The 23,986-nt window shown below is 42.1% G+C and overlaps 3 protein-coding genes and 1 pseudogene across 3 annotated transcripts; all 4 read left to right on the top strand.

Annotated features, from left to right (window-relative positions):
• The first annotated feature begins 581 nt into the window (after positions 1-581).
• LOC102850035 (keratin-associated protein 9-3-like) lies at positions 582-953 on the top strand. The gene has a single exon (XM_006889489.1). The coding sequence runs from the start codon at positions 582-584 to the stop codon at positions 951-953; it is 372 nt and encodes a 123-aa protein (XP_006889551.1).
• Positions 954-11,453: 10,500 nt separating this feature from the next.
• Positions 11,454-12,140, top strand: LOC102849624 (keratin-associated protein 1-3-like). The gene has a single exon (XM_006889488.1). It carries the CDS (start codon positions 11,454-11,456, stop codon positions 12,138-12,140), a length of 687 nt encoding a protein of 228 aa, XP_006889550.1.
• An 8,502-nt stretch (positions 12,141-20,642) lies between these two features.
• LOC102851146 lies at positions 20,643-21,086 on the top strand (annotated as a pseudogene).
• Positions 21,087-23,341: 2,255 nt separating this feature from the next.
• Positions 23,342-23,716, top strand: LOC102849223 (keratin-associated protein 9-3-like). Its single transcript, XM_006889487.1, has one exon. The coding sequence runs from the start codon at positions 23,342-23,344 to the stop codon at positions 23,714-23,716; it is 375 nt and encodes a 124-aa protein (XP_006889549.1).
• Positions 23,717-23,986: the final 270 nt, after the last annotated feature.

Below are 23,986 nucleotides of genomic sequence, written 5' to 3'. Positions count from 1 at the left end.
CTCAAGATTGAATTTCTGAAGTGTAGGAGAGAGTACAGCTAAAAATTCTCAACATTTCTATGAATACAAGATCTATCAAGAGTATCTATCTGGCTCATTATAGAGATTATAATCAAATCTTAACAAATAAAAATAAAGATATTCTTGCATGAAAGGCAGCCCCAGTGGTTGTTTTCCCTCTGTAATGAGCTTGGTGAACATGACCCCTCAACCCACAGGATCTCAGGTATGAGAGTCACCTGCTCAGCTGATTTGACCACAAGGGCAGAACTGAGGCTGAGGTTGGAGTAGAAATTACAGCATCGTTTGAAAATGAAACATTAACATTTTTTTTCTAAGGAAGAACACATTTTGTGAGTATTAGCTGAGCAATAAAGAAAAACTAATTTGGAAACATACTTAAAATAACTCAATATTTGAATAATCAGAAGGCCTTAGAAAGCTGAACAGTAACTTGACAAAAATGTGTCTGTCACAAACAAAGGAGCTGGCCAAGAGCTATAAAAGGTCCGAGCTGGAAGTCACAGCCAAAACGCAGACACTTCTCTCAACAACCCAACTCTCAGCTTGACTCCTGAACTATGGCCTGCTGTCACACCAGCTTCTGTGGGTTCCCCAGCTGCTCCACCGGCGGGACCTGTGGCTCCAGCTGCTGCCAGCCAAGCTGCTGTGAGACCAGCTGCTGCCAACCTACCTGCTGCCAGACCAGTTGTTGTGGCACTGGCAGTGGCATCGGCTGTGGCCAAGAGGGTGGCTGTGGAGGCATGACCTGCCGTGTCAGGTGGTGCCGCCCAGACTGCAGAGTGGAGGGCACCTGCCTGCCCCCCTGCTGTGTGGTGAGCTGCACCCCCCCAACATGCTGCCAGCTGCACCATGCCCAGGCCTCCTGCTGCCGTCCATCCTACTGTGGACAGTCCTGCTGCCGCCCTGCCTGCTGCTGCTACTGCTGCTAACCCATCTGCTCTGAGCCCACCTGCTGTAAACCTCCTTCTGATAAGAATCATAGGGGGGAAAGAATGTTACAACTAGCTGAGCACCCAACCAACATAGAATCCACCGAGTTCCAGTGTCCATAACCCAACTGGAAAAAGAACTACAAAATTTCCCATGGATATAAATTAACATGTAAGGAAAGATCAAGACTCTTTCATGCAACTGGATATCAACAGAAGTCCAAAAATTTGAGAAGTGATGTGTGATTTTATCATAAATAGTATTAGAAATATTTCCAAACTCCACAGTACATAGAGACTTAGATTTTTATGAAATTTTCCATCTCATCTTTAGTGAAGAAGTAATTTTCTTTGGGTTTACTCAATGATACTGGGCTACTGGACTTTTTAAAATTCTCAATAAATGTGGCATTGTACTATGGTTTTTCTATTTTTTTTTTTAAGAAGTGGTTTCACAGCAAGTGGTATTTCTTTCTTAAGTCAACATTCTTCAGTCTAAATAAATGATTGAAAAGAGTTCTTAGAAACTGCTTCCTGGGACCACCACTGTGCAAGATGTTGGGTTAGATATTTCAGAACACAATTTCACAGAAAGGAAGCTTGTATATTCAGTTTCCTCTGTTGTCAAATGCACTTATTTTATATAAATCTATACAAGATTAATTCTGTCACCAAGGGCATACATGAAGGGACCGGTCCTTGGAGAGGGACATCATGCTTGGGAGGTTGGAGGAACAGCGCAAGAGAGGAAGACCCTCGATGAGATGGATCGATTCAGTGACTGGGGTAATGGGGCTAGGTGTGTCAGAGACAATAAGGTTGGCACAGAATAGAGCAGGGTTTAGGGCTGTTGTACATAGGGTCGTTATGAGTCTCAAGTGACTCGGCAGCACATAACAACAAGGGTATAAAAAACCTATTTACTATATTTTTAATGTACGTTTTTAAATTTTATATTGGTTTGCATACAAAATTCATATACATTGCTTCACACATTTCTTCATTCTTATTGTGTTTTATACTATCATCTCCATATACTGTGTTTTATAAAATTACTCATCACTCATCTATACCCACTAGCACCCCATCTTTTCAGGTGCCCACTAGATCTATGTTAATTCTTTCATCCCCTGCCTCTGCCCACTAATCTCTGCAACCCTGTGATTCCTGCCTTCTACCGTAGGCCCCCTGTCACCCTCCCCTATCCCTTTTGGACTTTTATCCACCTATTGTTGTTGTTGCTGTTGTTGTTATGTGCCATCGAGTCGCTTGCAGCTCATAGCGACCCTATGTACAACAGCCCTAAACTCTGCTCTGTCCTGTGCCAATTGCACCGTCTCCGACACACCCACCTCGATTACCCCAACTACTGAATCAATCCACCTCATGGGGGCCTACCCCTTCTGTGCTGTCCCTCCACCCTACCAAGCATGATGTCCCTCTCCAAGGACCTGTCCCTCCTTGCAACATGTCCAAAGTACGTCAGACAGAGCCTTAGAATCCTTGCCTCCAAGGAGCAGCCCGGTTTGACACTTTCCAGGACGAATCTGTTTGTTTTCCTAGCAGTCCATGGTACCCTCAATACTCTTCTCCAGCACCACAACTCAAAGGCATCAATTCTCCTTCTATCCTCCTTAGTCATTGTCCAACTCTCTGATGCATAACAAGTGGTAGCAAAGACCATGGCCTGTATCAGGCGCTCCTTAGTCTCCAAAGAGACACCATTGCTCTTCAGCACTTTGGAGAGGTCCCTAACAGCAGACTTTCCCATGGCAATACGTCTTCTAACTTCCTGTCTGCTGGTGCCTAGAGTGTTGACTGTGGAACCAAGCAAACTGAAGCTGTGAACAATCTCAATCTCTTCACCATTCATCCTGATGCTGCCAATTGGCCCAGTGGTGAGAATCTTTGTCTTCTTGACATTGAGCCTCAATCCATATTGGAGGCTGCAGTCCTTGACCTGTACGTAGGGTTTTCGGAGGCCTGCTATTTCAGAAGTGGATGGCCAATCCTTCTTCCTAGTCTGTCTTAGTCTGAATGTTCAGCTATAGAGACGAATCAGACAGACCAGCATTTTACAGAAAAATGAAAGATATATCCCTTATTGTGGGGTTAACCATTTGTATCAGTGTTATCCCTGCTCTTGGCACACGTGTCTTTACCCACTTATTTCCCTGCTCCACCATCCACCAGGATACCCATCCACTTCTACCGACTCCCTTCAACATCCATCTCCCACTGTCTTGTCCTTGATCTGATAGCCTATATATCAAGCTTCCTATTCTTCTATTTTTCACAATAATTGACTTATGCAGGATAATCTTTAAGGGAAGAGATTATCAATCTTTCTCTCTTGGGGCACCTGGTAAATACAAACTTCTTATCTTGGTTAACAGCCCGTTATGTAATGCACTAAGCCACTGGGGATCCTGAATCAGAATCAGTGCACATAGAGATCTAAATATGTTAAAATAATGGTAGTAGATTGAAGGTTCTTCTGAGTTCTAGTTCTGGCTTTGTAACTAATGTTCCGTTAATTCTTGAGCAAATCCTCTCACCTGCCCCAGATACTATTTCTAATCTTGAAAACGGGACAATTGCACTGTATTACTTATTACAGTGCTTCTTTGAGGTGTATAACAAGTAGATCATTTCCTAAACTAGTGTTCTACCGGCAATTTAAAAAATACCTGTTGCCGTCAATTCTAGCTTGTGATGATCCATTAGGTTATACAGTGGAACTAGTCCAGAGCATTTTTTTGGCTGTAATCTGTACAGCAGCCAATCACCAGACTTCTCTTCTGTGCTGCTGTTGGGTTAGATATAAGTTAACTCTTAGGTTACATTTGAGCATAGACCATTTGTGACACGCACGGATCTTCCACTGACAACAAGTTCTTCCAAATAATGTTATTTGTATTGGTGTCAGCTTGGAGGTTCACAATGCAGGTAGAATATTAAAAGAAATGAGAAACCTTACACAATGGAATACTACACAGCATGCAGGAGCAATGATTTTGTAAATTAACTATCTAACTTAGGAGAGACTGGAGAGCATGATGCGAGTGAACTAAGTCATCCCACAAGGACAAATACTGTATAAAACCATTATTGCAGAATGAGTATGAAGATCTGGGAGGGTGGAAGCAGAAGCGTGAGGATGGGGAGGTTAATCATCGTGCACAATTTGATCAGGGAGGGGAGGTGTGTATGTGAAGGAAATGGGAAAGATCCAGTGTGAAAAACAATGTATTCAAAACTTTGTAAATAAACCTATATAAAATTAAAGGAAAAAAAGAATGAGAAATCCTGAAGTAAAGGAACTTCTATGCATTCCCAAATGAATTTAACCAAATAACCCTATATTCATCCAATACCTATTTACATCTCATAACTAAAGTAAGCATACAAACAACAATACCCACCCCATTGCCATCAGCAGTATTCCACAAAATGTACTTTGAAAAATAAGAGATAATAGCAACTGATATTAATCAAATCTAGAAAACCCTCTTATTTCTAATGAGGCAAATATTTTTATTACAGAAACAGATTTGAATGACAATATTGACCATACAAAATTTTCATTCTTATTCTAAATTTCAAAGAGAGTTCTGAAATGCATAAAGGATTAAATGAAAGATACAGCTTCCATTCCAAGGGATAAAATATTTTGTTTCTAAAATAAAGTGGTGGAGCTTCACCAGCATAACTTTACCAGAATTAGAAAACAGCATCCTTTTTGGGTAGGTGTAACTCAAAGACTGCACTGTGTCTTGAGTTGGTGCATCCTTGTGCAAAGAATAAGACTGGATGCATATTTTACTTAGAACCAACAAGAAGACCTAGGTTGGCAATTAGGGGAGAAGAGAAAGATACAGTCATTTGGTTAAGTATAAAATGTTGAGGGTAAAAGGAAGTTTTTGAGGTTTCCATGTGGTCCAGCAAAGAACACTGGGATGGTATCCCGAAACAGAAAGGATAGATAAGGATAAGTAACTAAGACTAGATGGATAAGGATGAATTGTTACATTTGATTAGTGCATTGGTCATGTCTTATCTCTCAAAAATCTGAATATTCATTGTTGGTGGGAGTGTAAAATGGTGCAACCACTATGGAAGGCAGTATGGATGGCACCTTCTCTAAAAGTTGGAAATAGAAATACCATTTGATCCAGTAATTTCACTACTGGGAATACACCCTAAAGAAATCAGAACTGCCATCCAAACTAATAGATGCACACCTATGCTTATTGTTGCCTTGTTTACAATAATAAAAAGATGGAAACAACCAAAGTGTCCATGAATGAATGGATAGAAAAGCTGTGGCATATTCACACAATGGAATACTATGCAGCACTGATAAATAAGGAACTCATAAAATATTATACAAAATGGGTGACCCTGGAGGGTATTATGCTGAGTGAAATATCTCAGTCACAAAAGCACAAATACTGCAAAAAACAGGATTGACATGGGGGTTGGGATAAAACTAAGAAAAGAGGAGATAAACACTGCATTGAAACAGATGAGGGAAAGAACTGTACAAAAGGAATATGTTGTTGTTGTTGTTGTTATGTGCTATCAAGTCCCTTGCAACTCATAGTGACCCTATGTACAAGAGCTCTAAACGTCATTCTATCCTGTGCCACCCTAGCCATCTCAAACACACTCATTCCCACCACTCCAGTCACAGAAGTGATCTATCTCATCAAAGGACTTCCTCTCCTGCACTGCCCCTCCACTCTGCCAAACATGATGTCCCTCTCCAAGGACCAGTCCCTTCTTGCAACATGCCCAAAGTATGTCAGATGAAACTTCAGAATCCTTGACTCCAAGGAGCATGCTGGCTTCCCCTCTCCAAGACAAACCTGTTTGTTCTCCTAGCAGTCCATGGTATATTCAACATTTTTCTCCAGCACCACAGATCAAAGGCATCAATTGCCTTTCTATCATCCCTATTTACTGTCCAACTCTCCGATGCATAGCACGTAATTGCAAAGACTATAGCCTGGATCAGGCGCACCTTAGTCTACAGCGTGACGTTGTTGCACTTCAGTACTCTTGAGAGGTCCCTCACAGCTGACTTTCCCAATGCAATTAGTTTCCTGATTTCCTGGCTGCTGCTACCAAGAGTGTTGACTGTGGAGCCAAGCAAACTAAAACTGCTAACTATCTCAATCTCTTCACCATCCATACTGATGCTGCCAATTGGCCCAGTGGTGAGAATCTTTGTTTTCTTGACATTGAGCCTCAATCCTTATAGGAGACTGCAGTCCTTGACCTTCTGCAGCAAGTGATTTAGTTCCTCCTCAGTTTCAGCAAGCAGGGTTGTGTCATCTGCATAATGCAGGTTGTTGATGGCTCTTCCACCAATCCTGATGCCACTTTCCTCCTTGTACAGCCCAGCGTCTAGGATGATCTGTTCTGCATACAGATTGAAAAGGTATGGAGACAGAATACATTCCTGACGGACTCCCTTCTTGATTTTGAACCACTTAGCATCTCCTTGTTCTGTTCTGACGATTGCCTCTTGGTCCAAGTAGGTTTTGCATTAGCACAATCAAATGTTCTGGGATTCCCATTCTCAGTCAGCCACAGCTTGTTGTGATCAGTGCAGTCAAAAACCTTTGCATAGTCAATGAAGCACAGATAGACATTCTTCTGGTATTCTTTGCTTTCTGCCAAGATCCATCTAACATTAGCTATAATATCCTTAGTACCACAACCTCTTCTAAATCCAGCCTGCACATCTGGCAGTTCTCTGTTGACATGTTGTTCCAAATGTCTTTGGATAATTTTCAGCAGAATCTTACTTGCATGTGATATTAATGTATTCTTCGATAATTTTTGCACTCTGTCTGGTCACCCTTCTTTGTAACGGGAACAAATATCTATCTCTTCCAGTCAGTTGGCTAGGTGGCTGTCCTCCAGATTTCTTGGCACAACTTAGTGAGCACATCCAAGGCAGTGTCTGTTTGTTGAAATATGTCAGTTGGTATGCTGTCAACTCCTGGAGCCTTGTTTTTTTACCAGTTCTTTCAGAGCAATTTGAACTTCCTCCTTCATCACCACAGGCTCTTGCTCATGCGTTGTTTCATGAAATTCATTTGTCAGCCAATTCCTTCTGGTACAGTGATTCTGTATACTCCTTCCATCTTCTTTTTATGCTTCTTGGATCATTTAACATCTACCCAAAGCATCCTTAAGTTTTGCCACTCTTGAATTTGTTTTTCAATTCCTTCAGCTTAAGAAATGTTGAGTGAGTTTGGCCCTTTTGATTTTCTGATTCCAGCTCTTTGCACATTTCATTTTAATATCTTGCTTTTGTCATCTTGAGCTGCCCTTTGAAATTTTCTGTTCAGCTCTTTAATCCCTTGATTTCTTCCTTTAGCTTTGGCTTCTCAGTGCTCTAATGCAATATTCAGAGACTCATCTGACATCCATCTTGGTCTTTTCTTCCTCTTCAGCCTTTGTAATGATCTTTTGTGGTTTCTCGTATATAACTTATGGTGTCCAGACCACTCCAATACCACAGGAAGAAAGGGCATACATGCTCATCACTCTTGAATATCCAGCTTCTGTTTATAGATACTAATGCTTTGAGTTATTTCCCTTTAAGATAAAAAAAATTTTTATTTTCTGGTGGCCTAGTGGCAAGAAGCTGTGCTGCAGTCCCAAAGACATGTAGTTTGATACCACCAGCTGAGAAGAATGGGCACTCCCCTCCTGTTCGATTAACTGCCTCTGAAAACCCATCAGAAGGTCAGCTATGGGTCAGTTCTGACTCTACCATACATAAAAACAACAACAGCATTTTATAGTAACTAATTTTAGAATTCACTCAATTCCTTGACATCTGCTTTACTAGTTCTTTAACCCTGTTACCTCTGACATATTCAGAGTTTTTTCATTTTCAATGTTTTTATTTTGAGGTTTTAATGAAAGTTTATAGAGAACTTGGATTTTCACTCATTCATTGTTGCACATTTTCTTCCCTACCCCTCCAACTTTGCTTTTCTCTATGAAAAAAATTCTTTCATTGTTGCACAATTCCTCCCCTCTCCCTAGTCCACTTCTGGACTGTTGTCATGCAAATAATGGGCACAGGATAGAGCAGGTTTTAGGGCTCCTGTATATAGGGTCACTATGAGTTGCAAGTGACTCGACGGCCCATAACAACAACAACATGAGAAACCAAGGAGAACAAGCATTGTAATAAAAAACTTTTTCAAATCTAAAGAGACTGGTAACACATCCTTCACTCCTGCCACCCCCAACATACACATCAAGAAGAAAGATTAAGGATAGAGATATCTAGCATTTGAAGGGGGGGAGTTATATGCAGAGAAACATCATGAATACCTGGAAACTTTTTTTCTTAGGGACCAGCCAAGAGGAAATGGCATAAGTAGTAGAAAGCAGGATTCTGTATATATTTTCTTAATTTGGGAGACAATATTTCTCTTCTTGCCTAATTTGTTCAGATTTGGCTTTATTCCGTCACTGAGTAATGGCATACTCAAATTTCAGGCATCATACATTAGTCATAATTTTCTAAAGGCAACTAAAGTTCACATAAGGAAGGTATCAGAGATGTTAAAATTTAATTAAGTTGTGTCGTAAGGAAGGTGTTGAAAACAGTAGCAAGAGCGATCCAGTGTGATTCTGCTATCTCCAGCGCTCCTGTCCCTACAGGCACGTCTCATTTCATTGTGTCTCATTCTACTGCATGTTCACAGATAATGCATTTCTTATAAATTTAAAGTTGTGACAACCATGTGTAAAACAAGCCTATCAGTGCTATTTCCCCAACAGCACACACTCACTTCATATCTCTATGTCATATTTTGGTAATTCATAAAACACTCCAAACTTCTTCACAATGTTATGGTTCCGTTAATAGACTATAGTAATAGAGTGCAAGCATAACTTTTTCATGCACTGCTATTGTTGAAACTTGCTTGCTGAAACTGAGGAGGACCTGAAGAGCTTGCTGCAGAGGGTCAAGGACTGCAGCCTCCAATATGGATTAAGGCTCAATGTCAAGAAGACAAAGATTCTCACTGGGCCAACTGGCAGTATCAGGATGGATGGTGAAGAGATTGAGATTGTCCACAGCTTCAGTTTGCTTGGCTCCACGGTCAACACTCTTGGCACCAGCAGCCAGGAAATCAAAAGACGTATTGCCATGGGAAAGTCTGCTGTTAGGGACCTCTCTAAAGTACTCAAGAGCAATGGTGTCCCTCTGGAGACTAAGGTGCACCTAATACAGGCCATGGTCTTTGCAATCACTTGTTATGCATCAGAGAGTTGGACAATGACTATGGAAGACAGGAGAATCGATGCCTTTGAGCTGTGGTGCTGGAGAAGAGTATTGAATGACCCTGGATTGCCAAGAAAACAAACAGATTCATCCTGGAGAGGGTTAAACCAGGCTACTCTTTGGAGGCAAGGATTCTGGGGCTTCGTCTGACATACTTTGGACATGTTGTAAGGAGCGACAGGTCCTTGGAGAGGGACATCATGCTTGGTAGGGTGGAGGCACAGCGCAGGAGGGGAAGACCCTCTATGAGGTGGATTGATTCAGTGACTGGGGTAATTGGGATGGGAGTGTCAGAGACAGTGTGATTGGCACAGGATAGAGTAGAGTTTAGGGCTGTTGTACATAGGGTCACTATGAATTGCAAGCAACTTGATGGCACATAACAACAACAATTGTTTTTGGGAGCCATCGAGACAGAACCGACTCATAACTGACCCTCCAGAGGCTTTTCAGTGACAGTAAATTTTGCAGGAGGAGACTGGCCACCCTCATCCTGTGGAGCAGTTGGTGGATTCGGGATGTGTGTCTTTGGTACAGCAGCTCAGCTCCTCACCACTAGATTCCCACAGCTCCCCTTCCTACATACTGGGAAACCAAAACTTGATGCAACCCATTTCATTTCATTGTTTAGTACAGTGGTCTGAAACCAAACTGCAATGTCTCCCAGACATGCCTGCATGTATCTTCAACTCTTCAAGCATCTATGCCTTTTGCAAGGTGAAATAATACATCATTTTATAATGATTTTCTAATAATCATATCTAATATTCTGCTAAATTTAGATGGAGATCTAATAGCTCCTGACACAGTAATAATGAAACATCCACTGACTTCAAGCATCCAGCAGTGAAAAAATAGCTGATCGAAGAATCTGTGTTACAGACTTTCCACTAGGCAAGGAACAATAAATTCACAATTCACTGTATCTTTAAATTCAAATTTAATATGGAGTTTGAAAATACCAGATAAACCTTATATTTGCTTGAATCCCTGGCATTCTTCTTTCACTGTGATAAAATGTCTTTAAGATTAGAGGTTATCAGAGGTACGCAGGAGAGGGGGGAAAAAGGTAACCTCAGGCTTAGGAAACAGCAAGCTCCTAAAAGTGACAGAAAAATTCAGAAGTTTAAGGATGAGAGTTGAACAAGATGATGGACATGCCACTGAGCTGTGGAGGGGAAGAATGTATAAAAGGCAAATAGTGTGTTACCCATCTATCCTCAATAATAAAAAGGGGGGATGTAAAAAAGTAAAAAAGTGGGATGATTTTCACATCTGACTTTTTCCCCCCTCTGATTTTCCCTCTAACAGCAGCTTACATGCAAAAAAAGGAATTGACAATAATAGTTTAAATAGTTTACTCTGGAGTCAGATTCACCCCTTGTTATTTATTGTAAGTTTGACAAGTTACTTAAATCCATGTAGCTCAGCTTCCTCACCCAGATAATGTGAATACCATTAGCATCTGCTTCTGGGAATTACTGTGAAAATCAAATGCAGTGATATATGCAAAGTATTCAGAACCCCTTAAAGGCATGTTAAATGTTCAAAAGTAATTGCCAATAACAACTCACCCAGTTTTGTAGCCTTCTAGTTTCCTGGAAAACCAAACTCCTCAAAAAAACAAAACAAAGCACAGTAAAAAAATCAATCAATCAATCATCCCTTTCTGGTCAGTTGGATCTAGTCTTCGGTACCAAAATGAAGATTACAATGGTAAAGAAGGGGCAGCCGTCAATGTCAGGGCCATGTCGCCCAGAACTGAGAGATGGTGTGAGACTCTGAAGTCCAATCACAAGGGTCAACATTAAGTAAATTGACACTCAAAAGAGGTATCAGTAAATTATTATTTAGACAACAAGCAGAGTTTAACAAATAGTGGCTGTGAGACATTATATACAAATGAATCTAAATGGCTACTTGACATGAGGAAGAATCATAATTGAAGAGCAAATAAAATCAACTTTTAAAGGCTTTCAGGAGATAAAATAAATAACTCAGAGGCAGATCAATCATCATTCAGAAGCAAATTATTTAAATGTAAACAAGGAAGAGACTTTGGGAATTATGTAAATAGTAGCTGTCTAAGGCTTATAAAAGGCCCCAGGTGGAGGTCACAGTCAGAACTCAAAACCTCTTCAAGCAATCCAACTCTCAACCCAACTCCTGACACCATGGCCTGCTGTCACACCAGTTTCTGTGGGTTCCCCAGCTGCTCTACCAGCGGGAACTGTGGTTCCAGCTGCTGCCAGCCAAGCTGCTGTGAGACCAGTTGCTGCCAGCCTACCCGCTGCCAAACCAGCTGCTGCCAGGCCCCCTGCTGCCACACCAGCTTCTGTGGGTTCCCCAGCTGCTCCACTGGGGCTACCTGTGGCTCCAGCTGCTGCCAGCCAAGCTGCTGTGAGACCAGCTCCTGCCAGCCCACCTGCTGCCAAACTAGCTGTTGTGGCACTGGCAGTGGCATCGGCTGTGGCCAAGAGGGTGGTTCTGGAGGTGTGACCTGCCGTGTCAGGTGGTGCCGCCCAGACTGCAGAGTGGAGGGTACCTGCCTGCCCCCCTGTTGCGTGGTGAGCTGCACCCCCCCAACCTGCTGCCAGCTGCACCATGCCCAGGCCTCCTGCTGCCGCCCATCCTACTGTGGACAGTCCTGCTGCCGCCCTGCCTGCTGCTGCCATTGCTGCCAGCCCACCTGCTCTGAGCCCTCCTGCGGCCAGCCCACCTGCTCTGAGCCCTCCTGCTGCCAACCCACCTGCTCCGAGCCCTCCTGCTGCCAACCAACCTGCTCCGAGCCCTCCTGCTGCCAACCCACCTGCTCCGAGCCCACTTGCTGCAAGCCCACCTGCTCTGAGCCCACGTCCTAAAGGCAAGGTTGCTGATTACCAACGTGCCAGGACATTTTATCTCTGAACTATAACCTTCAGCTGCCCTGGACCATGAGCAAGTTCTTGAACTTTTATTTGCCTTTTGAGGGACCTCCCAGTATTTGATTCAAGAAACGAGAAAAAAAATTCAGTTGGGATTAGTGTCAACAATTTGTTTCCCCACTTTCTGAGGTTCGGTGCTGCCAAAGGCACAGGGAACATCTATCCTTCTCAGATACCTTCACTTCTCCTGCTCCAATGCCCTGCAGATTGTATTCCTTATGAAATGGGAATGTCATACTCATTTTTAATAAATTTTATCCATTTGATGTAACAAATGTGTTTTTTCCTTTATTGATTATAATTCATGCTGTATTATTTTATAGAGTCATAAGAAAGATTTTCATTTCTTTTTTATATTCAATATTTCTCTTCTAATCCAATGCCAGGAACTTTGATTGGGTCCAGTAGAGGCTCAATCCCATTAAAGATACAGATACTTGGTTGCCAAAGGCCTCTTGGGACTGTTGTTGCATTACCATTTCCTGACCACAGTAAAACCAGAAAGCAAAAGTCCTCAAACTTCCAAATCTAGTGCCAAAATATTGCATCTTTTCTTTTGTCATTTAGAGGTATAGTCTCTCAGGTGATCTTCACTATACATTACAAGATGAATCATATCTTCCATTCACCTTATGAGTAGAGTGAGAGAAATATAAAGAAACCAAGTCTCTCTGAAAGGAGCCCTGATAGTCTAGTGTGTAACTTACTGGGATGCCAACTGCAAGGTCACCAGTTCAAATACACCAACTACTCCGAGAGAGAAAAATGGGATGTCCCATCTTGTAAAGGTTTATAGCCTTCGTCGGAGAGTCGTTAGGAGTTTGAATCAATTCAATAGAGGTGCGTGAATGAGTCCTTCTGAGGAAAATGGGCTCTCAGATTTTTGTCTAAACTTCTTCTGCCGTGGTCTTAAACTAGAAGTGGGTATAACAAAATTTCTTCTCTACTTTTAGGAAGACAACTCTCTGATGCATAACATAGGGTCACTATGAGCCACAAGCGACTCGACGGCACATAACAACAACAACAACTTTTAGGAAAAAGACATCTACTTGTTTAAAATACTTCCTTGACAGACATATACACGTATTATTTATATATAAATATTTTTATATATTTATATATTACATTATTGTACAACGCACACATATTTATATGAATGTAAGCACAAGTATAGGAGAATGTTATAAACTTCTAGACAGAATCAGGATTTCAATGCACAGTTCTTCCAACTGACAAAACTGATTATATTCTCTTGAAAAAGTATTACTATTACTTTGTTTAACATTTTACTGATTTATTCACTTCAAGATTAATGAAAAGAGGGAGATTGGAAAGCATGAGTAAAATATAACATCTAAGCAAAGAATTAATTTCCTGAAAAAAACTATCTAGAGGCTTGATTCTGTCCAGGAAGTACTTTTGGACCACAGAAAAGTGTCTAGGGACACGCTCTGTCTTCTTGTTTCCTTTATCTCTAACTTCTGACTACATTTAAGCTATCACACTATATGTTGTTCCTGTTAAAATAGAAAACAGAAAGTCCCCTTGATAAGTTGCAAACTCAGTTTCTAATCACTGTCATACACTGCAAACCATTCACCCATTCACCCAGCACGTATTTTGGCATCTTCAGACAAGGTGATGTAGAAGGCACTATGGAGATTACTAAAGGCAGATCAGACCAGGAGAGTTCAGGCCTTCAGGAAATGATCTTTTAGAGCAATCACACAATTTTAACCCTGGTCTGAGAAATGATCTCTTTTCACAGATGGAAAAACCGATATTCTGAGATACGGAGTAATTTCTCTCAGAATGCACTGCCAGTTATTGCAGGGGCCAGTTTGAGAAACCCGTTGGTTAGTTTCATTCTCAGTTTAGAGCTTAACCTGTTATACCATGTGATCATTGTGAATCATCTAAATCTGGACATTCTTTCAACTTAAGAAGCTGAGCTGCTATCCCAAAGGCCTGAGGTTCTAATTCACCAGCTGCTGTACATACATACGATTTACTACTTCTGAAAACCTGCTGGAGGGTCAGCTATGAGTTGCTTCTGACTCAAGAGCACACCACAACAACATGTACATATTATGTATTGTGTGTGTATGTGTATGTGTGTGTGTTCTTGTTGTTATATGCTGCCAGGTCATAACTGACTCATAGCTGACCCTCCAGTGGCTTTTTAGAGGCAGTAAATTACACAGGAGGAGATTGTCCATCTTCCCACACACAGCAACTGGTGAACTCTACCTTCATTCCTTTGGTTGGCAGAATCATTCTTTATCACTAAGCCACTGTTGTTGTTGTTGATTGTCATCAAGTCGAGCGCAACTCATAGGTGACCCTGTGAACAGAGCACCTGAAGCTTTTCTATAACTATTGTCATTTCTTAAAGTTCACAGATTTTCCAGAGGCATGTTATTAGGAAGTGGATGTCATTCCTGCTTCCAAACTTTCAAACTAGAACTCCATAAATGTATGTATGTGTGTGTGTGTACAAATATACAAACATATTAGTGTGTGTCCTATAACCTAATATATAAAGAAATTCATCCTACAGAGGGTGAAACCAAGCTCCTCCTTGGAGACAAGGATTTTTAATCTCCATCTGACATACTTTTGGGAAGCTGCAAGGAGGGACCAGTCTTTGTAGAGAGATATTATGCTTGGCAGGGTGGAGGGACAGTGCAAGAGAAGATGACTCTTGATGAGATGGACTGATACAGTGACTGGGGTAATGGAGGTAGGTGTGTCAGAGACAATAAGTTTGGCTCAGATAGAGTAGGGTTCAGAGCTGTTGTACATAGGGTCATTATGAGTTGCAAGCAACTCAATGGCAGATAACAACAACAAATAGAGTGTGTGTGTGTGTGTGTGTGTGTGTGTGTGTGTGTAATTCAAACCAACAAATGGAAAACTACTGAGGGGGAATAAATGAATAAATTATGGAATAATCATGCTCTGGAATACTGTGTAGCTTTTAAAAAGAGTGAATAATATGTATAGTCTCATTGCTGTTGAGTTGGAATCAATTCATAGTGGGCCCTCAGCTGGGCTTCTGAGGCTGGAAATGCCACAGGAGGAGACTGATTATCTTCCATCTCTACAGCTGCTGTTAATTTCTAACTACCAGAGAAGTACATGACCTTTGGGCTTAGTGTACTAATTCCTACACACTGCGCCACCAGAGATTCCCAACATGTATGTTATTATTGCTGTTATGCTCTGTTGAGTTGAAACCAACTGACAGCTGACCCTCCAGCAGGTTTTTAGGGACCATATATCACACAGGAGGAGACTGCTCACCTGTCTTCCACAGAGCAGCTGGTGGAGCCAAACCATCTGCCTTTGGCTTGGCAGTGCAGCTCCTTACCCACTTGTTGTTGTTATGTGCCATCGAGTCGTTTGCGACTCATAGTGACCCTATGTACAAGAGCTCTATACGCTCTTCTATCCTGTGCCAACCTAGCCATCTCAAATGCACTTATTCCCACCTTTCTAGTCACAGAATCGATCCATCTCATCAAAGGCCTTCCTCTCCTTCACTGCCCCTCCACTCTGCCAAACATGATGTCCCTCTCCAAGGACCAGTCCCTCCTTGCAACATGCCCAAAATATGTCAGACGAAGCCTCAGAATCCTTGACTCCAGGGAACATTCTGGCTTCACCCTCTCCAGGACAAACATGTTTGTTCTCCTAACAATCCATGGTATATTCAACACTCTTCTCCAGTACCACAGCTCAAAGGCATCAATTCTCTATCTACCCTAGTCACTGTCCAACTCTCTGATGCCACCAGAACTCCCTGGTAATATGTATGTATGTATGTAATGTGTATCGTCCAGTCAGAACTGACCCACAGCTAATGCTATGCAGGTTTTTAGAGGCAGTAATCACATAGGTACAGGACTGGTCTGTTCATTTGCTGTACAGAGGTAACTCATGGTTGCAGTGATACTGAACACTGTGATACTGATGTGTCCAATGCGATAATGGTTACCCATGGTGGACAGTGTTGGGAGGAGCTCCCCAATTAAAACAAGCTTGGAAGCAGGAGTGGCATTCACTTCCAAAACAGCTTGCCTCTGCAAACCCTATGAACTTGGAGAAACGATGAAAGTTATACAAGTGTTCAAGTTTGTCGTTCATAGGGTCACTATGAGTCATCTACAACTCGATGGCACTTGACAACAAAACAACAAATACACAAGAGGAGAATGGCCATTCTCTCCTGCAGAGTAGCTGTCATATTTGAACTATGTACCTTCAGGTTTGCAGTGCAGATTTTTACCACTAGGCCGCCAGAGTAGACCCCAATGTTATTGAAATAGAAGATGTCTGTTTGCATATGTTGGCTTATATTTGCCATAGCAGGATATGCAGTAAACTGTTAATATCAGTCACCTCAGAATACTAGTTTTGGATGGGATGCAACTTGTTATTATCATACGCCATCAAGGTGACTATTACTCGTAGAGACCGTATGAACACTGAATCGGAACCTTGGCCTATTCTGCACCATCCTCAGAGTTTCTGACATGCTCAAGCCACCATTACAGTCACCAAGATTCTCATGTTGCTAAAGGCCTTCCTCTCTTTCTCTGGCCTATCACCTTTCCCAGCATGATGTCTTTTTCAAGGACTGACAATATGTCCACAGTGTATGAGACAAAGTTTCACCATCCTTGCTTTGTTTGATGTGTGTGGACGAATCCTTACTTGTAGAGGCCCTGTATGGCAGTGCAAAACTTCTCCACAGGGCTTTCTAGGCTGTACTCTTTATGGGATAAAATCACCAGAGGTTGAACCATTCACCCTGGCAGCTGAGCACTTAAGCATTACGCCACCAGAGCTCCTTCATCAATTATTAAGATAATTTTTTAAATTTTAAAGCAAAAAAATCTACAGGCAAAAGTCATTATCTTTTCCAGTTGAAGAAAATATCTTTTGGAAATATCTATATTAATGACTAAACTTAGGAAAATTATTTTTTTGTGTGTGTATTCTCTCCATTTTCTTTTTTTTCCCCCTATAATTATATTTTATTAGTTTTCATAAACATTTACAGAGATTTTGGGCTTCCACTCATTCATTGTTGCACTATTCTCTCTACCCTCCTCCCAGTTTGTTCTTGTCCAAATGCCACAGTGCTTGTCAAAGCCAGTTCTGATTAATCTTCTTTGTCAGTGTGTCCTTTGCCATTCCCTATCACTCCTCCCTGAGAGAGACTTCACCCTGAGTCATAAGGAAAAGGGGATGGCGTATTCTCTTAGCTACTTCCTGCTGAAAAGGGACGCTGTGGGTTTCAGGGTGAAGATCTTCTCTCACTACTCTAAAGGGCCCCTTTGGCAGTAGGAAACACATAGACTATTATGGAGATTGATTTTGGAATTTCGATGCACTCTTATTGATTGTGCTTGGCTGTACATGTTCATATCCTTGAAGATGTATCATGGGGGTGTTGCAACCTAGAAGACACAAATTTGACTAACAAGTTATAAGTACATGAGTCCAAAAATTATGGAAAAGTAAAAGAAAAGATTCTTTCATTGTTTTACAAACCCTCCCCCAGGTCCCCTCCACCATGTAGCCCTCGCTCTAGTCTCCTGTGATGACAGAAATACCCAGTTATATCTCTCTTTTAAACGGTTCTCTCCCTCCTCTGTTTCAGTGCAGTATACATTATTGAACCCATCTTACTCAGTCTCTCCCCAACCCCAAGGACAGTCCCATTCTACAACAGTGGCATCATGTAATATTTGTCCTTTTGTGACTGGGATATTTCACTCAGCATAATGTTCTCCAGAGTCAACCATTTTGAATAATATTGCATGAGTTCCTTGTTTTTTAATGCAGCATAGTATTCCATTGTGCGAATATACCACAGCTTCTCTAGCCATTCGTTTGTTGATGGGCACTTAGGTTGTTTCCAACTCCTTGCTATTGTGAACAAAGCTGCAATAAACATGGGTGTGCATATATCTGCTTGGATGTCAGCTATGGTCTCTTCAGGGTATATTCCCAGTAGTGGAATTGCTGGGTCAAATGGTATCTCTATTTGCAACTTTTTGAGAAAGCGCCATACTGCTTTCCACAGGGGTTGCACCATTTTACACTCCCACCAACAGTGAATCAGGGTTCCAGTTTCTCCACAACCTCGCCAGCATTTGTTGCTTGCAGGAAAATTATTTATAACACTAAAAACAAACCCCAGGAACTGATGGCATATCAATTGACATATTTCAACAAACAGATGCTGCCCTGGATGTGCTTACCAAGTTGTGCCAAGAAATCTGAAGGACCACCACCTGGCCAACCGACTGGATGAGATCTATATTTGTTCTCATTCCAAAGAAAGGCAATTTAAAAAAGTAATAAAAAATGAAAGGAAATTCAACAGAGTGGAAATTATCCAACAATATCATTGATACCACATGCAAGGAAGATTCTGCTGAAGATTATCCAAAAACGACTGGAACAGAGAACTGCCTCAAGTGCACACTGGATTTAGAAGAGACCATGGCACTAGGGCTATTATAGCTAATGTCAGATGGAGCTTGGCCGAAAGCAGAGAGTACCAGAGGAATGTCTATCTGTGTTTCATTGACTATGCAAAAAAATTTGACTGTGTGGATCACAACAAACTGTGGCTGACTCAGAAGAATGGGAATCCCAGAACACCTGATTGTGCTTATACAAAACTTATACTTGGACCAGGCGGCACTCATCAGAATGAAGCAAGAAAACACTGCATGGTTCAAATTTGGGAAGGTTATGCATGAAGGATGTGTCCTGTCCCTATATAATTTCAATCTATAATGCGGAACAGATTATCCAGGAGGCCTGGCTCTCTGAGGAGAAGTGTGGCATCAGGATTGGAGGTAGACTCATTAACAAACTGCATTATGTAGATGACACAACCTTGCTTGCTGAAACTGAGGAGGACCTGCAGAGGGTCAAGGACTGTAGCCTTCAATAAGGATTGAAGCCCAACATCAAGAAAACAGATTTTTACCACTGGGCTGATTGGCAGCATCATGATGGATGATGAAGAGAGTGCGATTGTTGACAGCTTCAGTTCATTTGGCTCTACAATCAACACTCTTGGTACCAGCAGCCAGGAAATTAAAAGACTAATTGTATTAGGAAAATCTCCTGTCAGAGACCTCTCCAAGGTACTCAGAAGTAACGATGTCAGTCTGGAGACTAAGGTGAGCCTGATACAGGCCATGTTCTTTGCAATTACTTGGTATGCATCAGAAAGCTGGACAATGACTAGGAATGATAGGAGAGCTGATGCCTTTGAGCTTTGGTGCTGGAGAAGAGTACTGAATATACATACTATGGACTGCTAGGAGAATAAGTAAGTTCATCCTGGAGAGGGTGAAGCCAGGCTGCTCCTTGAAGGCAAGAATTCCGAAGCTCCGTCTGACATACTTTGGACACGCTGCAAAGAGGGACCAGTCCTTGAAGAAAGATGTCATGCTTGGGAGGGTGGAGGGATGGTGAAGGAGAGAAAGACCCTTGATAGGATGAATTGTTTCTGTCACTGGAGTAATGGGGATAGGCATGTCGGAAACAGTAAGATTGGCACAGGATAGACTATAGCTGGGTTTAGGGCTGTTGTACCTAGGGTTGCGATGAGTTGCAAGTGACTCAGCGGCACATAACAACGATCCTACAGGGGTTCTTGTGGCCTAGTGGTAAGAAGCCATGCTGCAATCCTGAAGGCATGCAGTTTGAATCCTCCAGCTGCTCTGCAGGAGAAGAATGAGCAATCTCCTACCACGTTATTTACTGCCTCTGAAAACCTGCTGGAAGGTTAGCTATGAGTCGATTCTTGCTTGACAGTACACAATCACAATAATCCTATAGTTTGCACAAACTGATCGCAAGAAGGCCTATTTCTTCTAGATGCTACTGTTGCTAGCTAGATGATATTTCAGTGACAACAATATTAGTCTTTCCAAGTCTCGGCAAATTGTTTATGAAGCCATGATTCTTAGTTGAGTAGCCACTTAGGGAACGATCCCACTTTACAAACTGCCTCAAGGTTAGGAAAGGACATGTATGACACAGAGAGTCAGAGCAGCTCTTGGCCCAGTGGTCCAGTCTGCCGTGTGACTCGCATGAAGAAGCACTTCCATGATTGGCTTCCACGATGCTCCCTCACTGAGTACAGAGGACGCAGAAGAAACATAATGAAATTTAATTGAGCAATAGCCAAAGCAAGGGATCTAAAGGCTAATTTTAACTTTTCCTAAACAACTCAGTGTTATCCAATCAGAGACTGACTTTACAACTCGCATCAAGGAAAGATGCTCTTAAGAGAGAGGTGGAGCTCTACAGACTATATAAAAGACCCAAGGGAGAAGTCAAAACCAAAACTTAGAAACCTCTCCAAGTAACCCACCTCTCAAAGCAACTCTAGACACCATGGCCTGCTGCCACACCAGCTTCTGTGGGTTCCCCAGCTGCTCCACTGGGGCTACCTGTGGCTCCAGCTGCTGCCAGCCAAGCTGCTGTGAGACCAGCTCCTGCCAGCCTACCTGCTGCCAAACCAGCTCCTGCCAGCCCACCTGCTGCCAAACTAGCTGCTGTGGCACTGGCAGTGGCATCGGCTGTGGCCAAGAGGGTGGTTCTGGAGGTGTGACCTGCCGTGTCAGGTGGTGCCGCCCAGACTGCAGAGTGGAGGGTACCTGCCTGCCCCCCTGCTGCGTGGTGGGCTGCACCCCCCCAACGTGCTGCCAGCTGCACCACGCCCAGGCCTCCTGCTGCCGCCCATCCTACTGTGGAAAGTCCTGCTGCCGCCCTGCCTGCTGCTGCCACTGCTGCCAGCCTACCTGCTCTGAGCCCACATGCTAAAAGCTATGCTGCTGACTGCTTAGGAATCAAAGAAGAAGGGAAGTAAACTGCGCTCAACTGAAGTGCTCATTTTTTACCTGAATGCTCCATAGCATCCTTCCAAAGAAACAGAAGTTTTAGACGCCCTTTGGGGTGTTTAATTAGTTCACTGAGAACTTGCACCAAGGCAAACCTTATTCCTGACTTCAGCAATGGGCATCCCTTCACTTCAATTACATCCCTGATCTCCTCCCTATTTCTTCAGCTCCACCTATGCAACACTTGCTTTCTCCTTTACTATCTTCTGTTAATTTCAAATAAAATGCTTAAATGTGTAAAGCAAACTGCATTACTGTCTTTTTTGAATAGCTACACCTGGAATTCAAGAAGAGTGGATTTGCCTTTTGATGATAGTACCATACACTCTATGTACATACCACAGGTATACATAAACTCTAAACACAAGAATGAAATAGAAATTGAATTAATTATACTTTTTTACATCAAGTAATAAATGTTCAGTGCTTTAAATCTTCTTTATAGTTCATCAAATACTCATATGTAATCAAACAAACTTGACTTGGTTTTAACTCATATTGACCCTGCAGAGGGTTTACGACCCTGTAACTAAGAAGCAGCTTTCTCCTTCAGAGCTGCAAATGGATTTGAACCAATGGAGAGCCATATAGCCTTTGGGTTCGCAGAAAAACTCACTACAGACTCTGCCACTGGCTCTCCTCGTTTATTGAAATTAAATGTAGATTCATCAGGGCGTTCTTAGTTAAAATTTTCAGTTTCACCAAATTTATGAGGTTCTTTCCATATGTTCTGATAACATCTTTAATTACTTCCCATTTATATGCTAGATACTCTCCTTCATGCTTATCCAAATCTTAAGAAATTTACTCTCCATTACATAAATATTATGTATAGGCACCAGATACAACTTTCAAGAGCAGCTGCATTTTCACAGGCCTTAGCCCATCACATTCTTCCCCTTGGACTTCCAATGACTTTACATGTTTCAACTATCTGCTAGTCTTTACTGTAAGCCTTTGGTCTAAATGATAGAGCAAATTTGGAGAGCACTGAATCCATCTATCACCAACTCTAGAGGTATGGTGTCAATTCTGACACAGATGTATTCTGTACATTGCAACTCCACATGAGACCACAAACACAGATCAAAAGCTTTCTATGTTCAATTATTCAATTTATTATTAAAGTACTATGTGGGTGCACAAAATACAGTGGAATACAAATGTGTGACACTTTGAGAAAAATATTTCCAAGTTATTTTGCAGCTCCCAGTACTTATCTTTCTAAAAATATCAACAATGAACCACATACAATATAATAAGTGTGAGAGCTTCTGAGAATAAAATAGGTAACAGTATATTTTTCAAAGTGTCATAAATCCCTTTATTCCTGAGCCTTGGTCCAACTATTAAGTCTAGAATGAAACCATTCTTAGTCTTTTTAAAATGAGAAATAACAAGGAGTCATTCATGAGAACTACTACAGCTTGGCAGTTAAATGGTACAGGTATCCAAAAAGCATTTACAAGTGCTACAGATGTCCATGAATCATGCCTTTTATTGCACTCTTTCAAATACAGACTCAATAAACATGTATTAAGGTTCTACCACAAGCTAGGTACTCTGCCAAATACCTTCATAGGGTCTTTATGATTCCATTCCTGAGAGATTTCTGTCCTGAAACATAAATAACATCTTACACATTTCAAATTAACTGAGACCAAGAAAACTATAATAGTAATTTGGTTTCATGTTAGAATAAATAAATTGGAAGCTTTCATTACATATGGCCAAAGGGGCATCTTCAATTCAGTAAATGTCTTTCACTCAAGAGAAGTCTTTGTGTTCAGGAGAAATAAGTTGAAGAGCATAATTATCCTTCACTTTAGACATGTGGAGGTAATGTCATATAAGAAAATCACCTGTTAAAAATGAGGGTCTTGACATGGACTGAAATGGAAAGACTCTTTGAACCTATTCAAGAACAAATGTATTCCAAAGAGCGAAGGAACTGATGTGACGCATCGTAATGGCACTATAAAAACAAAGCAATTCCCCAACTGCTACTCATAATGCATCATAGGTATTTCAGTGGACGCCAATCAGAGGACCACTGAAGAATACATTTGGACAAAAACAAAGAAAATATGTTAAGAATTTTAAAAATAGCAGCTGGTCAGGATATATAAAAGGTCCATGTGGCAGTCACCACCAAAACTCAAGAGACTTCCCCAGCCAACCAACTCCTGAACCATGGCCTGCTGCCACACCAGCTTCTGTGGGTTCCCCAGCTGCTCCACTAGTGGGATCTGTGGCTCCAGCTGCTGCCAGCCACAATGTTGTGAGACCACCTGCTTCCAGCCCTCCTGTTGCAACACTGGCTTTGGCAGTGGCATTGGCTTTGGCCAAGAGGGTGGCTTTGGAGGAGTGACCTGCCGTGTCAGGTGGTGCCGCCCAGACTGCAGAGTGGAGGGCACCTGCCTGCCCCCCTGCTGTGTGGTAAGCTGCACCCCTCCATCCTGCTGCCAGCTGCACCATGCTCAGGCCTCCTGCTGCCGCCCATCCTACTGTGGACAGTCCTGCTGCCGCCCCGCCTGCTGCTGCCACTGCTGTGAGCCTACCTTCTAACTACAGTCCAAGCAGCTGATTTTCCATTTGCCTAGGAGACAGCATCTCTGAACTGATCATTTCCTCAACCACTTCAGGACAACTAACAAAGTTTTAGACTTCTATTTGATTATTGTTGCTGTGACTACCAGGAATATGAGCCTCACAGTCCCACCCAGCTCCAGTCTGCAAGGAGTACCTTCACCTCCTTGTGCAGACATAGACATTACGTGATCAGTTTGCAGAATTGCTTGGCTATGACATTTCCGATTTGCCTGCAGGATTGAAAAT

Source organism: Elephantulus edwardii, unplaced genomic scaffold, assembly GCF_000299155.1.
Source record: "Elephantulus edwardii isolate Elephantulus edwardi_28Jun2011 unplaced genomic scaffold, EleEdw1.0 scaffold00077, whole genome shotgun sequence".
Classification (NCBI taxonomy): domain Eukaryota; kingdom Metazoa; phylum Chordata; class Mammalia; order Macroscelidea; family Macroscelididae; genus Elephantulus; species Elephantulus edwardii.
Note: the sequence above shows the minus strand (reverse complement) of the source record. Positions and strands in the feature narration are given on the sequence as shown.